Raw genomic sequence first — 16,884 nt, 5'->3', positions numbered from 1 at the left:
ACTTTTCCATTTACACTACTATTCAATTTGACATGGCAATTCAGAACACCCTGGCACTTGGTGCAAGTGATTAATTAGTAAGAATGTGTTTGGCTGTTATTACAGTCTGTTACATAAATATGTTTGATTTCATTGAAATCTTGATGACTGATTCTTTCCTATCTTTAGATGACTTCACTGTTTAGCTTACAGTATTACCAAAATTGCTAAAGTTATTCAGAGGCATTTTTTTTAACACAGTGTAAGTTAAATGAATTAGATACCTCATTAATTTCAATAAAATCTTTATAATACATATAGAAGTGGTATTAGTGTATTAGTTGTCCACAAACTACAGACATTAAAACCAGCCGTGCCACAGCTAAAGCAGAGTAAATGCTTCCATTCTGAAATACAGGCAAAATCAAGGGTGATGCATTAAGACATTTTTGTTTGCAGAACAAATATTACTGAGTAGCTTAAAGAGAAGGGATTGTTTTTACTAGCAATATTTCAACAAAAAAACCATGAGCTTATTTTTCAGCATGGCGCAGTGAATTAGACACATATAACTCCTGTGGTCACAGGCTGCTGCATATCTAATTCTGCAAACACTGTTAAAAATTGATTCAAATAATATCCTTTTTTTATTTTGAATATATTCAACTAATAAATGATTTTGAAGGAACTACATTCCTCAACAAACTATGTAGTTATTCAGGTAGACTCCTTTCTGCAGTGTACAGGTAAAACTGAAAGAAATGCAATAACAAGAAAAGTATTTATAAAAATATATTTCACAAAGTAGGAAACAATACAGAAGTTTCTCTGAATACAATGCATGGAGTAAATAACCAAACAATAATATAGCTTCAAAACAAAGTAGAAAATTAAAATGATTTGCATGTAATACATAGTTTTATTATACAATTGCTACTTCTAAATGGCAAGTTTGCATTACAAATTTAGTATGCTTGCAGCTTCTAGTGCTGTTCTTTCCCTGTGTGCAAGAGCCCTGGTGCATCACTATGAATATTATAGAAAAGAAATGCTAATAACATAAGCAGTAAAATTATGTACACACTGGTTCCTGCTCTAATACAGTGGAGAACTATAAGCATGTTTTTTACTGTACTGTGTTATGTGTGGATTTCTAAAAGTCTATAGTTTAAATATTCACATGAACCAGTTTACTTCCAGCTGTTTGTGCTTGTATTAAAAACACCAGGTACTAGATTTATGAAGAAGATATAAAACTGTCAAAAGTTATCTCTGGGAAAGTTTTATTCCTGCCAGCATTCTCTTAAAATTCAGCTACTGCAAATGGGTAGGTTACTGCTTTAACCTGCAACAATTTGTCATTTTTCTTTTCAAAATGTACATGTATTAAACATTCATTATATATAGAAAAAAAATCTAATGGATATAATTTAGTTTTCTTCATAATCTTACTCTATAGATTATCAGTCTTAATAAATAAAAGCAGTAATGGACATCAATAAAATATTTATTTCAAAGTTTAAACAAATAAATTCGATCTTTAGCAATAAAATCAGCAATTCTTTCATATATGTAAGTCCATCCCCCTTCACAGGTTTTTCTTTCCTTTCAGAAGATGAAGCACAGGATTGATCCTTCTAGAGAAAGATTCTTTTATAAAGCAAGGGTTTTTAGCCCTGCCTCTGAATGTCTGCACATTAGTAGGATTTACTACCCATCACTGGAATGGATTAAGAACATGTGAATATTTTAAGGCTTGACACAATATTTAAAGATGATATTCAGTCTGTGGTTATGTGGCCAACAATTACTGTATGTACAATGTATGGTCACTGCACAGTAGAAGCCAGTAGTAATTTACAATGCTATTTCTATTCAGCATTGCTAAGAAGACCAAGATATTGCTTTTAACATTTCTGTGGTGGGATCTTTGTTGGCAATGCAGAAACAAACCATTAGCTTTACACAAACTGGCAGGAGCTACTGTTCAACAACAAAATCCCTGCACGTACATTTTCTAAGAAAGCACCAATTTCTTTTTGCTCTTTTCAATTCACTGAAGATAATCAAAGATCCAAATCTCCATCTTCAGAGTGGTCAAGTGAATATCAAATATCCAAAGACTTCTAGACACTCCACATACTTTACTTCACACTCCACAAGACTTAACCTCCTAACATATACTTTTTTTATTTTTTTGGTTCAACATTACAATGTAGTTGATTTTATAGATGACTGGCGCTAAACTTGCCTCTAAAACAAAAAGCCACATTAGTTTTAACTAACAGCAGTGGCCCTAGAATATTACATGATCATTAAGTCAACAGTGAAAAAGTCTGTAATCCACTGTCAAGTTTCTTTGTCACTTTCTCCAACTGAGTAAAGTTCTCCAAGTCTTTTAAAGCGAGGACCCCATTCACTGAGGTAGTCAAAATTCTGATCTGAGTCTGATGTAGAGGACTCCAATGAGCTAAGTGAACCAGCCGCTGACCCTCTTCCTTCATAGCCATAAATCTGGATAGAGTCATATGGTGGAGCCGTGGGATCATTATCAGCTTCATGAAGCCTTACATTAATAAATTCATCAACATCAACACCATTAGGAACAGGTGCAAGACCCTGCCTGGGCATAAATTGAAGATCAGGCTTAATATCCTTACGAGGCAAAAATCCATTAATACCATCCGGATTTTGCAAAGTTGCAATGTCAAAAGCTTCTGTATCTTCTTCTCCACCTCCTTCATCATCATAGCGAATAATATTTTCCCTCACATCTTCATCATCTTTGATGATTAGAGGCTCATTCTTATGTCTTCGTAGTGTTACAAACAGCACCACAATGACTGCAAAGAAAGCACCACAAGGTGATTAGGGAAAAAATTTCCAATCAAAGCACTACATATTAAGTGCAGTTGTGGAAGGTGCTAGGTTGCTTTTTGTGAAAATAAGAGTAATAAGGGTAGTGAAAAGCTGAAAGACCTATAACTTCAAGCCTATTCAAGTGATGAAAAACTGATCAGAAGCTCTTGTTAGTCCTCTACTTTTCGGTTATCAGCTCATATTTACATCTGAAGCTCAATTTTATATAAGCAACACGATTTTGCATACTTCCATTTTTGGGTCTTGAATTTAGACAACAACTTTTCCCTTAGGAAAAGTTACAAACCTAGGTGAATTCAAGCTACCACCATTCACTGAACATTAATTTATAATGAACTACATTCTGGACAGAGTTTTCTAAAATTAGAGGGTGTTTTTCTGAAAACATAGCCCTGATGACAGAAGGAAATTGGTGTATTTTTTTTTTCTTTTACATGTTGCAAGATTCATTATATAATTGAAAAGAGAATGAGACAGTAAGGGAAAAAGAAAGAGCTTAGATACATTGGTTTCAGAATCATGGACAGATGTATAAAAAGCTCTAAACTGGTTACCCTTGTTTTTGCAGCTTAATGCTGAAATCTGTTACTGATGTAAATCTCAGTTACAAAGTGAAGCTGCAAAGTGCAGAAATAGGCCTCTTCCTTCACTGTTCTCTCCCTTGCTTGATGCTGTATACAGATTTTCTTGTTTTATTAAAATATACAGCACTTATCTTGTCTCTTAAGCCATTACAATCAAGAATAAACTCATAAAAGTCTTAGAAGATACAACAAATCCTTTTTCCATCATGTGCAGTATATACTGAGTTCACCTGGCTGCTTAGCATACCTGATTTTATTTTTGGTTTCATATTCCATACCTGTTTATTATGTAACTTGTGTTTAAAACTACTTCAGATCCAGACTTTATTTCATATGCTTTTGTTCAGTTCTTAGTACAGTAGGGGTGCAGTCCTGACAGGTCTCTCCCTAATGCTGCACATTACATTGTATTAGATTCTATGTCCTTCTATGTGACTTCCTTGCTTATTTATTGCTACCCATGAATGAGAAAAATTTTGAACATGAGGCTGTGCAGTGAATACGTACCTAGTAGCAGAATGATGCATGCTAATATTGCAATTAGGGCTCCCATACTGAGGCCAATGGGAAGTACGTATGCTTCAACATTACAGGACTGGACAATACCATCACTGCTGCAACCACAGACTCGAATGGTGAGAGTGCTAGTGCTGCTCATGGGAGGATTTCCACTGTCACTTATTATGATTGGCAATAGATATACTTCTTGCTTCTGCCGGCTGAATCCACTATGCTTTGCCAATATGCTGAGAGTATTATCTGGAAAAGGGAAAATTCGCATTGTTTCACCACATAGAATAACCGCTAAAACCACAACTTTTTTCTTAATGTGTGAAGAAAACCTCTGTACAAACACATAGGCACTTTATTATACTCATTATACCAGAAGCATGTGTCACAGAAATCTTTCCCTATTCTGTCTGGCTGCCCATGCCCCAAATGAATGAGTGCAACATAGGCATTTTCTTGTGTCTTGTGGTATGATCATAATGGCAACTCCCTACTTTTTCCTCTGTGTACATCCTTATAGCTGTCTTCCCATCACAATTCATCACTGCTTTTCAAGTGACACAGTCATAAAAATTCAACCAGTATAGCAAAGAGAGAAATGAAATGTTAAAGTAATCCAAACTTAAAGCACATTCATCAATTAAACAAACGTTACATGCGTTATAAGCATAAATTGCAAAGTATTTTGCCCTGCTATAAAATATTCTTCCATTTTATTAATGAGCAATAGAAAGACAAAGGAAAAGCTGAATGTATTAAAACTTGTAGGCTTAATTTTCAGCAATCTAAACATTTACTGGGCCTCAGTGATGAAAACAGAACAAAACTGAATGCATCTCCTATGAAGAAGGCGGCCAGAGAAAATGAAACCAGAGAAACCTCTGCACACATATAGAGATCCTTAATTTTAGAACCCTACAGAGGCATCTGACTACATGGCACCCTATCCAGACATAAAGTTACTTCTTATCAGCTCTTATAACACATGCCAAATATGAAAAATATTTTGATTTATTTACCTACTTAAATATTTACTTTAGCTTTTAACTGCTTTATTCTGTGGAATAAAAAAAAATTAATTCAGTATGAGTTATATATTAACAGAGTGTGGTTTGACTTTGTACTAGTTTGGTTTTTGTCTTCTTTCATCAAAAATAACACCACAAATTAATAAAAAAGATTTCAACAGCCATACAGAATAGAAATGTGTGTGTGTTACAGAGGAATCCAATGACAATATAAAAATAAACCTGCACATTTTATTTGGGGAAGGATATTGTAGTTCCCTTCATTAACATCTCCTTGCCCTGTGCTACCAAAGTTAATTTTCCTGAAGTATCATGAACAAAAGTAAGCCTCCTGATATTTTATGCTACAAAATGGGCACATGCAATCACTAAATGTCATTCCATGAAAGGGAAGAAATTACTGAGAATTAAGTGGCAATCATAAGGAAGAGAAGACTTGAAAGACAGGCAGTGTTCAAGACAGATACAACAAAGACGCGATTCTTGAGTTTAAACCAAAAAAGGTACAAAGGGTACCTGAAGTGCATGACAGTATGTGTATACATATACATATAGTGACTGTAAGAAAGCTTTGCATCTATTTTGATCTTGGTACTGGTCAGGTACTCACTTGAAAACAGGAAATAGTTTATAAATGTTTAACTTGTACTAACTGTGATCACCAGGAATATTTCTGACAGCCCATGGCATTTGTGCAGCATGTGTCACTGCCCCAACATAAGATGCACGTATGCTTTAAATATCTGTGAAGTACGAAGGACAGAGAAAAGTGCAGAGAAGGAAGAGGGGGAAAATGTTCATGAAGCCAATACCATAAAACCATTTTTCACATTAAAAAAAAAGAAATTAAATGCATTATTTTATTCTTGAAGTCCTTCTTAGTAAGGGGCATATCTATAAGGAATAAAGGTAGTTACATAATTTAATGATTACAGAATGAAACATTACTAAACTTTATCATGTCCTGAACATATATCAAGATATTAATCTGTAGATAACTCTTATAGAATCATAGAATGGTTTGGGTTGGAAGGGACCTTAAAGATCATCTAGTTCCAACACCCCTGCCATGGGCAGGGACACCTTCCACTAGACCACGATGCTCCAAGCCCCGTCCAACCTGTTCTTGAACCCTTCCAGCCAGGGAGAAGCCACAGCTTCTCTGGGCAATCTGTTCCAATGCCTCACCACTCTCACAGGGAAGAACAACTTCCTTACGTCTAATCTAAATCTATCCTCTTTCAGTCTAAACCCCTTGTCCTATCACTACATGCCCTTGTAAAAAGTCCCTCTCAAGCTTTCAAAGACAAACAAAGCAAATGCTGAATGTATTAAAAATTGTAGGCCTAATTTTCAGCAATCTAAACATTTATTGGGCCTCAATGATGAAAACAGAACAGACCAAAATAGAATGTGTCTCCTGTGAAGGCAGCCACAGGAAATGAGTCTATAGTTAATTCATTATTGCCATAAAACAAAAGACGAAGAAAGATTATTTGATATTTAAGCACACAGGTAATTGTGTCATACAAGAGAACAAAGAAGGCTTGTTTTCCCATTCAGTGACTAAGACACTGAACTTCAAGCAGGCTCCTTCTGAAGTTCAGGGTCTTTGATTTTGCAGTCTTACTGTATCCCTTCCCTGGTGGAATCACCTACCAATCACACTTCTGCAGCCTAGAGAGGTTTTTACTATAATTTGTATTGAAGGTTATATAGTAATTTCAGCATTTTTCATAGCATTTAAAGTACATAACAAATGTATATCAACCTAAAAATCAACTACTTTATAAAGCACTATAAGTATGATAACTTTATAATACCTTTGCCGAACAAAAAGGATTCCTAATATTTTTTCTTTCTAAGAATCTGGAGTTTTTATCTATTCAAGTTCAAAACAGTCACATCAAAACTGATGGCACCCTGGAGCTAAATAAATAGCCTAGTCCTTCCTTGTGCTCTTTTTGAAATTAAAGGAAGCATATGTGTTTACTGAAGATATATTTCAGATATAAGCTCTTAAGAATTCTGACAACTTAAAGAGGACCAAACTCCTTGATGATACCCACTCTCATATGTGCCACTATGATGCAGTGGCAAAGTCAAATATGTTTTAAGTCAACAATTAGTACACATTTAGAATTAAGCAAAAACTGCATTCCTCCTTCTTGGTTGAATGTGTCAGAGATTTAAACACACACACGTGCAAGTTAAAGCACCTGTAGTGTCATACTCTAGCTGAACTGGAAGGAACAAAGGGAAATGTTATGTTAGTAAAATAATATTGTAGATAAATTTTGCTGACTATTGGTATGTATAGCTTTATCAAAGTAAGAGCAACTATCACACCTACTGTAATGTGTAGACTGTACATTTTTTATCTAATATCATTCTTTCCCTCTTCTGCACCTCCCCATTTTCAAACACTGAAAAATATATTTATCTGTCCATTTGACTTTCTCTTGCAAAATTAAAAATATCTCAGCATAAGTTGCATACTTAATCCTTTTGCTTTAAACTTCCAAAGGAGAAAAAAAATATGCAGGGCTCAATTTCTACCTCTTTCTGTCTTTGAGACAAATCCCACTCAGAAGTGTCACATCTGTAGTCATTTATTCAGAACTCCAGAGACTTTTACAGTTATATTACACAGTGACTGCTTGTGCTCTAGAAGTCTGTACTGATACAGCCTGTTCCTATAAGCCTGGTACAGTCCTTCTCTGTCCAAGCTGGAGGAAAGGATGGATATGGCAAGCCCTAGCATCCCTGCCCTATGTAGATATGCAAAAGAGGTAAGGCACCTGCTTCAGGAAGAAATGAAAAAACGAAGCTGCTCTTGCTGGTGACAGCTTCAGATGCCTTCCATCTTTCTGACACACTCACTGCTACTCTGCCTGGTTAAGAAATTTCTAATAAGAATTAATTAATTAATTAAATCTAATTAAGAGAGTAAAACAAAGTAAAAAAGGGGGAGTACTATAAAGAGACAAACAGAAGTGAGGAGAAGAAAACGAGAGGAAGGTGGAGGGATTGAGAAATAAAATGCCTATTTCTGTCAATCAGTGAGGCTATGCTGAGTATAAGAAAGTAACAGGTACCAGTAATGGTTATGAATTCAAGTTCAAGAGACAAGAGATAAAGTAAAATATAAGCAAGGTATTTGGGACATTTAGCTGAATGACTTAAGTTGAAAAGACATTGTAATGGCTGAATAATTATCACTATGTAAAAAGAGATGCAAGGCAAGGAGAGAAGAGAATAATGATTCTTTTTTTACAGAGAACTTTTTTTATTTTTTCTTTTTTTAAACTTCTGTTAGACTAAATAAACTGGCAAACAGAAGTAGTCAATAGGAAAAGCAAAATGAAATTAATTATATTGCCACTGGATGGCAAGTACTCAGTTTTGCCTTGGGAATTTTATTTAGCAACAAATTCCTTCCCCTTCTTCACCATGTTCTAAAATAAATATACCTTGGTGTTGCTGGAGATGTGACTCTTGACTGAAGAACAATGACTCTCTAATTGACATTTTAGTTCATTCCTAGAACTTGAAAATAAATCATAGCAGCTGATAAGCAATAAACTCAATTTATCTGATTTGCTTTCTCCTTTCTGTGGACATTCCCCTTATCTGTAACTGACAAAACAGCAGGAATCTCCTCCAGGAACAACCTCCAGCACTGCTGCATGAATTAACTTGGCAGCAGGTGCTCAGCAGGAGAGGGGACAATCACTTTCCACTCATCTTTCGAATTAACCCACCAATCTTTCATTATAGCACTGTTCAGGTTATTTATTTATTCATGTTACTTTTAGCAAAACAAGGAAAATTACATGCAGATAGAAAGAACCCCTCTCAGTTATTAAAGCTCTAAGGTAACCTGCCACAGGCAAAGAGACACCAAGTCTTTACTTCGAGTCAGTGAGGTATATTCAGGAGGTCCTTTGACATTCTTAACCAATATAAGGCTCCCAGAATTATGTACAGTTTTGTGTGGGGAAGGGATTGAAGAAGTTCATTGAAATGCCAGAGTCCTATTAAATGCCATTTCACTGATGATGTACCAACTACACAGGATGGACTAGGAGCTATATTCTGTGCTGCAGGCTTAAGGAATAGTGTAAGATAAATGATCTTAATAATTGTCTTAACTCACCAAAAATTTTTGCATCAATGTAAGGTCAGGGTAACACAGTTTCAGGAATACAAAACTACAATTTAGATCTGGAGCTCATCTTTACTTTTTTTTTTTTTTTTAAAACATAAACTCAAATCAGGCATTTAAATTGCTGGATAACTCTCAGCTTCTCAAGTTTACATGCAGATTTGCAGAATAACCTGAAAGAGAGTGTTAAGGCAATACCTCTCTCACAGCTGAAGCAAAGAATGACAATGCAGAAAGTTTTTATGAGATATCCAGTGTGATTTCTAGGCAAAAGTATTTTGAATAACCATAACCGAGGACATGCTTCCAACATGGCCAAGTGCTTTCTACAGATTCCCAACTGTTCTCAAGATCCCCTGATCTCTTTTGAGGTTCTTGGATGAAAGATTTTGAGAAAACATAAATGTAATGATTTTAATACAAAGATGCTTTGGGATTGCTGGGTATGAGTGATTTTAACAACATTAACTCAAAATGGATGTGAAATTAGCAGGGGGGAGTCAACTTCTTCATCTTCCACTTTGCACAAGAATGCATGTTGCAATTTTAAGTCAGACAATAAAATGACAGAACAAAAGTAAAAAACAGAAGCTGTCACTTTACATCCAGGTGTCATTTTCTCTGCACACATTATTGCAATTCTTTAATTCTCTCACAGTCTCTTTAATATTTTGAGATCAGTGGGTTTCCCTGCTGTGTAACCTTACACCTACATAGCTCTTTGTCTGTCTTTCTTTTTCTATCCCTTTTATAGTGTTCTCAGAAAGATCAAATCATTATTGGTATTGAGGACTTTGTGGTAGAAATTGTAACCTGTGCTGGATATGTTACTTATGTGAAGAAAGAATTTTAACTGGAAACTTTACAGCTGGAAACACTACAACAACAGAAATATATGTTTCTGCATTTTTATTACAGCTTTTTGCGTACATTTTTTTAGTCTAAAGCAGATTCTCTGTAATACAGACTCCTTTGGCACAAGTAGAAGAGCAGCAAGAATATCTTTACTGTGATATTCCCTGCTTTTTTTGATAATGAGAAGACAAGGACAGCTCATTAATTTCCTTTCTCAGTTCATAGATGGCATCTATTCTCACATAAAAAACTTGAAGTAACTGAGTAATTAAGTTATTATCATAAAGGTTTCAGTGGAAACTACCAAATATAGGTAGAAAAAACAAAACATATGACATTCTAAGAAATGTTAGCTATATAATACTTATCAGTCATCTGCAACAGAATGCTAAGATAGCATTTCAGCTCTTTGCATAACTATTAATACATGTATGCACCACTTGTAATACTTACTATTCAGTACTGGAAAGCTTACAATGTTAAACACAGATTTTCAAAAGATCTGTAGTAATACTTATATTTTTGTTTTTCTTCAAATTGCAAAACCACAACAGAGAAATAGCGGAATACAGGGAAGATTCCAATCCCCATTTTAGAGACTGGGAACTGATAAAGTTGTCCAAAGACACAGAGGTCTCACCAAAAGTCTCTATGAGCTATAAGCCACACCTTACTCTTTATTCTTTTGCATATTTTATCAGTAGTACACATATTGGTACACATATTGGTAGTATCACACTGCAGAATCGGGACCAATGAATGCAGCCCCAACAATTCTCTATTCATAGTCTCACGTGACGCCTCCCTGTCAACAAAACTGTTTTGAAATCTTCCTTTATTCTTGTTATTACAAAAGCAGAGGGAAAGAATATTCATGACCTGCTTTCTGATCTAGCACAAAAACCAGAAGTGGCAACTCGAAGCATACCCTCATCAATGTTCACCTGGTAAAAGAACACTACTCATAAGACAGGCTGTGAGCTGAAAAACTGATTGGTATATTTCAAACTATACTTAAGTACCAGTTAGAAGCATCAGTTTCTTGCTTCCAAAAGAATGCCATTAAAATGCTTTGAGAGATACACCCGTGTTTATGTAAGAGAGTTTTTTTTTGTTTCTGCCTTCGGCTGTAGTATTTTTAAAGGAATACCTGATTAAACAGGAACAATTTTGAGTTTTCATGTTATAAATTTGGCAGTCATTAGTAAATGAAAAAACAATCTATCTGTTCATTAGTATTAGTATAACAACTTTGTCTCGTGATTAAACTTAATATTTTTAACACTGATGTCTTTATGTACATCACATACATTATGAGAACTCACATATGTATATGTGCTAATATATATACAACTGTGTCATTTGTAGTATTTTACACATGCAATAGATCTTCCTTGATGACTGTCTCAAACAAAATCCCGTTGAAAAGCAGTTTACAAGAAAGATGACCCTTTGACTAATCTATATGGTAAAGGCATAAATATTCTATTTAAGTACACGGCTTATGAAATAATTTGAAAATAAAAAGAGGCCATTTTTATAATATATTTTGTCTGATTTATGATAGCCAAACCATATGGGCACTGAAGCATTCATGGGTATTTCAAGCTGACCTGCTTTTCATGAATGTCAAAAATTTGTGATGTCTTCAAAAAAGCAGATTGATGACTGCTATCAAATTTGATAGCAGACATCAGGTTCAAAAGAAAAAAGTTTTCATGCTGTAAAAATTCAGCTGACTGATCAAACTCTCTCCTGCACCATAGTAAGTCACATTCCATACTGACATATATAATGGCAATTCACAGAACATTCCTAACACATTAGCAAACACCTGAATTAATTTATATTTTTCTAGACAACTGGACTTTCTGAAATCACTTTAAAACACCAGTAAGAATGTAAAATAAGAAAATAAAAGTATTACATGAGAGAAAATGTACTGAGGAGACGAACTGGAAAATGTCACATATTTTGTACCTTTGATTTTTTTTTACCTTTATCAATTGGCCTAAATAGTAATAGCTTATGCCAGAATTAAACTGTTGAATCAACTAATGAATAAAAACACTAAACACATTTCCAGGTCATGTATTCCTTTGCAGAAATAAAAAGTGCTGCTGGGAATTCTGAATCATGAGCAAAGCAATATTTAATCATATATAAGAATACATCACACAAGTTAGTATTTCTTAGAAAGGGGAATAATCATGTTAATACTACTGTGATGCAGACCTTGTAGTAAATAAATTCTTGACAGAATAAAAAAACCCAGACAAATTAAGAGCGAAGTGATGGAATAAGCATTTCTTCCTACCTTTTTCCTTTGATAAATGTGAACTTTAGATAATAGTCTGTATAATTTCTAGTTCTATTCCTTTGGAAAAGTCTGAACTTTAGATAATTGTCTCTTAAGTATTCTAAAACTTTCCTTTGACCTTTAGTCCAGCAGAGCTATAATCAAACATATGTATATGGTCACTTGCAGTCTAGAAGCAACTCTTATATTTTGTACCTTGGCTTTTTAACCCACTGAAGGAAGGATAGAAAATCCCTGCTGATGAAATTATGATGTAGAAGCATGCACTGAGTATGTAACAATACTACTTTTATTGTTAACAGGAGAGAGAAATAACCAGGACACAGTACCTTTCCCTCTTTTTAATTTACAGATACTTCTGCAAGTCAAACCAGGAAGCTTTGGGCTCTGGGTCTGTTTAAGCTACACAGTTACCACAGTTGTGTGAACTGTACCCAACATACTTGATTTTAATCTCACCCACTCTGATGTTATGCCAATTTATCTCTTCTGAATCCCCTAGTGCCAGTTATGATTGACACTCCCATAATCTGAAGAAAATTCAGGCCAGCCAAGATGTAAGATACGCTAAAACAGTACTGGCTTTTGCCTCTCATTTTTCTCTTCTGTATTCCACAAGCCAGCCACAAACTTGTTTACTAATAATCACATTGCTTTGACATGCTTTACTTTATTCGGATCACATCACTACATGGCATGTGCATTGAATGTTACATCTGTAAAGTGTAAGAATTAATGCAGGTTGCCAAGCTCTAGTTTAGAAAGAGAGATGAAATGGCTGTCAAATGTGCTTAGCATTAAAAATACATTATTAACACAGCAATTTGCATAGACTGATGGATCACTTTTGAAATCTACATGTTCTAGTTAATTCTATTATCTTGTTATTTTAACCAAAAAGTTTCAGGAAGTAATACTGTGTTTTATAATGATTTGATAAAATAATGGATATATTTTGCATTTGAATCAAGAACTTTCCACTACTGTGTTACCAGATTCCAACAAAATGCTGCAAAGATAAATAAAAAAGCCAAAATATCCCAAAGCTTTGCCATCTGTATTTTTCTTTAGGGATAATGGATTCTTACTCTTTATATGAATGTGTATTACAAGTGCAGTCTAGGTGAAACTAATGAAAGATAGGTATCTAAGCCCCTTAGGTCACTGTCAGATTTACAGTTTTACACATTATATTGGTCCGGGGTTCTCTTATGTGTAAATCTAAATCTCAAGCAGATTCAAGTAAATTTATAGTACTTTTGTTAGGTGATGGATGAGTTCCAAGAATTCTATCCTTCGTGCTTCACCTTCCTCACTTCATACACATCCTTCAGTTCTTATCTCAGTGACTTATTTCTAGGGTCTGGAAAAGTTCAGTCTTCATGACTATGAAGACAATCACAGATGTTTGAAGTGAATCTTTCTTTCCAGAATGTAAACTATGAATACCATAGTAAGAAAAACAAAACATAAGCATGAACATTTTGTTTTCAAATGTGGTGTGTTCTTGACATTTAAGTGAGTTTCACACTAAGCAACTTAACATCCACTTCTCCATGCCATGATGAATGCCTTTTCTATTCCAATACTCTATGGAGCATACATGTGCACATGCTAAGAATTTAAAACAATTTGCCAATAGATCATATAACAGTCCTTTAAAACTGAATCTGGAATCAGACCTATCAACCATATTGGAGTTTTGTTACAACAGTTAGAGAGCCAAATTCAAGACATACCAGTGTATTTCTATTATGCTATTACTTTTTTTTATAATGTTCACTTTGAAATACAGTGGCAGAAAGCAACCACCAGACTATAAAAGAACAACCAGCATTTATTGGAATGCCTCCTATTTGTACTCGTGTAATAAAGGTCTTGTCAGCACTTCCATTACAAAATGCCAATTTTCAGGGGTTTATAACTCTGACATAACAACTTGCTATGAGAAGAAATTTAGAATGTGCACTCTCTGCCAAAGACCACTGAAAGTTAAATACAACTTACATTGGCTCAGGCATTTTAAGTCAGAAAATAAATTAAAAAAAAATTTGACGTAACATTTTCTTGAGCGGGTGCCACTTCAGAAAAAATGTGGCTTTGATTTTAAGAAGTGTCAGATCCTGCAGTTCTTATATATGCAGAATTCCCTTTAACTTCACTGAGAATAATTTCTGTGAGAGAACTGAAAGGAGTACCATTATACATTTTTGTAAATGTCATCAAGAGTTATATTAGCTTTTTGTAATTTGAAAGACTGAAATGCTATGGTATAAGATTGCCCCTGGGCACACAGGCAGTATGATAATGACTTTCTGAAGACATTCTCATATGCAGATTACATATAACAATAACAATTTGTTATCATCAGGGCATTAATGGCAGTAATTTATACTTCTGTCGTACACCCGAAGTATACACATAATGTCTTATTATATGAACACCTCTCAATGAGGATGTGTCTCCTATGGTGAAGACTAATGGTCATTTGAAATGCAGGGAACAGCAAAATGCATCCAGAGAAGGAATTTCAGTAAGTGAAAAAAACAATTACCTGTCTATAGAGTGGAATAGATTGTATAAAGTTTTCAACTGAAATGTAAACATTACATAGAGAATGCTTGGCACAGCCAGAAGCTCCAAACTAGCATACACAGTCAGATTAGTGAGAATCAGTGCAGGTCTACAGGAACACACATGAGTGCATTTAAATTTCAAGACTGGGACATAATACAAGACCCTAACTTTGCTATATACGATGCATGACACAACACATAACTTAAAAACAAGAAGGAGCCAGGGAAAGCTGTCAACATCAGAACTCTGCCTCACTGCTGCAGAGATACTACAAAGTCAGTGCTTATACTGAAAATATCGACAAACTATAGCATCAGTTCTTAAGATGTTCCTCAGTTTTTGTAGAATCACAGAATGGTTGAGGTTGGAAGGGACCTCTGGAAGTCAACTGGTCTATCCCCCTGCTGAAGCACAGCTACCTAGAGCCCAGGACCACGTCCAGGCAGCTTTTGAATATCTCCAAGGATGGAGATTCTGCAAACAGTAAAACATTTGCTAGGCACAACTGAATTGTATGTGCAATAAAACAGAAGACATCTTATTCATTCATTCTCTCCGTATCAAGCTAAGAAGTTATAAGGTACAAATATATAATGCATCTCTATGCTAAGAGAACACCTTGCATATCACAGTGAAATCATTCCCTGCTGTCTTCTAATTCATGATGTAGAGTCTGACAAAGCACAGATGAAGTGTATAGGCAGAAACTGCAATAATAATATGAAGCACAATCAAGTGAAAATTTTACAAGAGACCAGGCAATTCTACTGGCAAAGGAGAATACTTTAATATGACAAAAAAACCTCCATGACCATGAAAGAAAACTTAAATAGTCAAAAAGGAGTGCAGAAAAAACCTCAACAGACACTTGAAAAAGATAAAAGTTCCCTAACTGAAAAACAAAAGAAAAAAGATAGAGGAAAACCAACTTTAGTCTAGAAAAAGCTAAGTTCCTTATGCAAAGTTTTGAAGCAAGTGGTTCTGCTAGACAGACTGCATTAGAACTCTATTAAGTTTTTAGCAAATACATCTTTTGGTCTTGCATATTAGCAGAAGAGAAGAACAAAATAAGAGAAAGTTGATTTGTTCTAAAAAAAAAAATACTTTTCTCATTTAAAAACAGAAATAATAGTAGAAGGACAGAAGTTGCAATGATGTGGGATAGAAAAGATGATATAGAAGGAGACATATGGTGTAGAATTGAGTCTAAACTACCTTCCTCTATGTTTAGTATTCCAGCTTGTATCAAAGATACAACAATGTTTTAACTACAGCTACCATAGGGTTATGCTAATATGTGTCATTAAAGTCATATGTGAGTATCAGATTAATGTTTTAAAAGAACATCTGCAGTGTATGCACAGCATGATGACAGGTACCGTGATTAAGTGACTTGTCCAAAGTCATAAGGAAACCTGTAACCAAGCTAGACAAAACTATTCTGAACTCCGCAACAACTCCTTAACCAAAAAACCACCACTCCTGTAAAGTGCTCTTAGATTAAGAGGGCTTACTTTTTATTGGGGTATCTTATTCTGTATAATTTACAGAAGAGTCATTTATAATGTCATAGAAATTGACATGACAGAGTTAAGCAAAGTTAGGGAGTGACAAGTTCAAAAAGGCTACATAAAACATTTTTATCTTATTCCTTATTATTTCCTATAATCTAGACCTTAGATTTAATTTTAAGTTAGATTGAATGAACACAACACAAACAAACCCAGAAAGTTCTATGTGCTTTTATGAAAGCAATGTCAAACTATTATATACATTTATATATATATATTACATTACGAAAACTAAAGAGAATAAACAAGTCAGTGTTCATGTTCAAGTTAGTCCAGCATTCTATAGAATACAGCAGAGTACTTTCATCAACATTCAGTGACTATTATTGATGCTCCTTTTAAGGTTCATGAGTGAAATACCTAACGCCATTCAAAACTCTACAAATAAGACTTTATTCCTGACTTATCTCTT

The 16,884-nt window shown here is 34.6% G+C and overlaps 1 protein-coding gene across 14 annotated transcripts in view; it reads right to left on the bottom strand.

Moving 5' to 3' along the window:
• Positions 1-758: 758 nt before the first annotated feature.
• Positions 759-16,884, bottom strand: part of CDH8 (cadherin 8) — a 241,265-nt gene continuing 225,139 nt past the window's right edge. For 13 of the 14 annotated variants that reach the window (XM_032990673.2, XM_032990674.2, XM_032990676.2 and 10 more), the window contains 2 exons: positions 3,951-4,202; positions 759-2,822 (listed from right to left, as the gene is read on the bottom strand). In XM_032990673.2, the coding sequence (XP_032846564.1) occupies positions 2,329-2,822; positions 3,951-4,202 (746 nt within the window). In that variant the 3' untranslated portion in view covers positions 759-2,328. Of the gene's footprint in view, positions 2,823-3,950; positions 4,203-16,884 lie in introns of those variants that run through there. The other variant, XR_004406766.2, reaches the window with a different exon arrangement.

This window comes from Tyto alba, unplaced genomic scaffold (genome assembly GCF_018691265.1).
Source record: "Tyto alba isolate M040663 unplaced genomic scaffold, T.alba_DEE_v4.0 Super-Scaffold_26, whole genome shotgun sequence".
Taxonomy (NCBI): Eukaryota; Metazoa; Chordata; class Aves; order Strigiformes; family Tytonidae; genus Tyto; species Tyto alba.
Note: the sequence above shows the minus strand (reverse complement) of the source record. Positions and strands in the feature narration are given on the sequence as shown.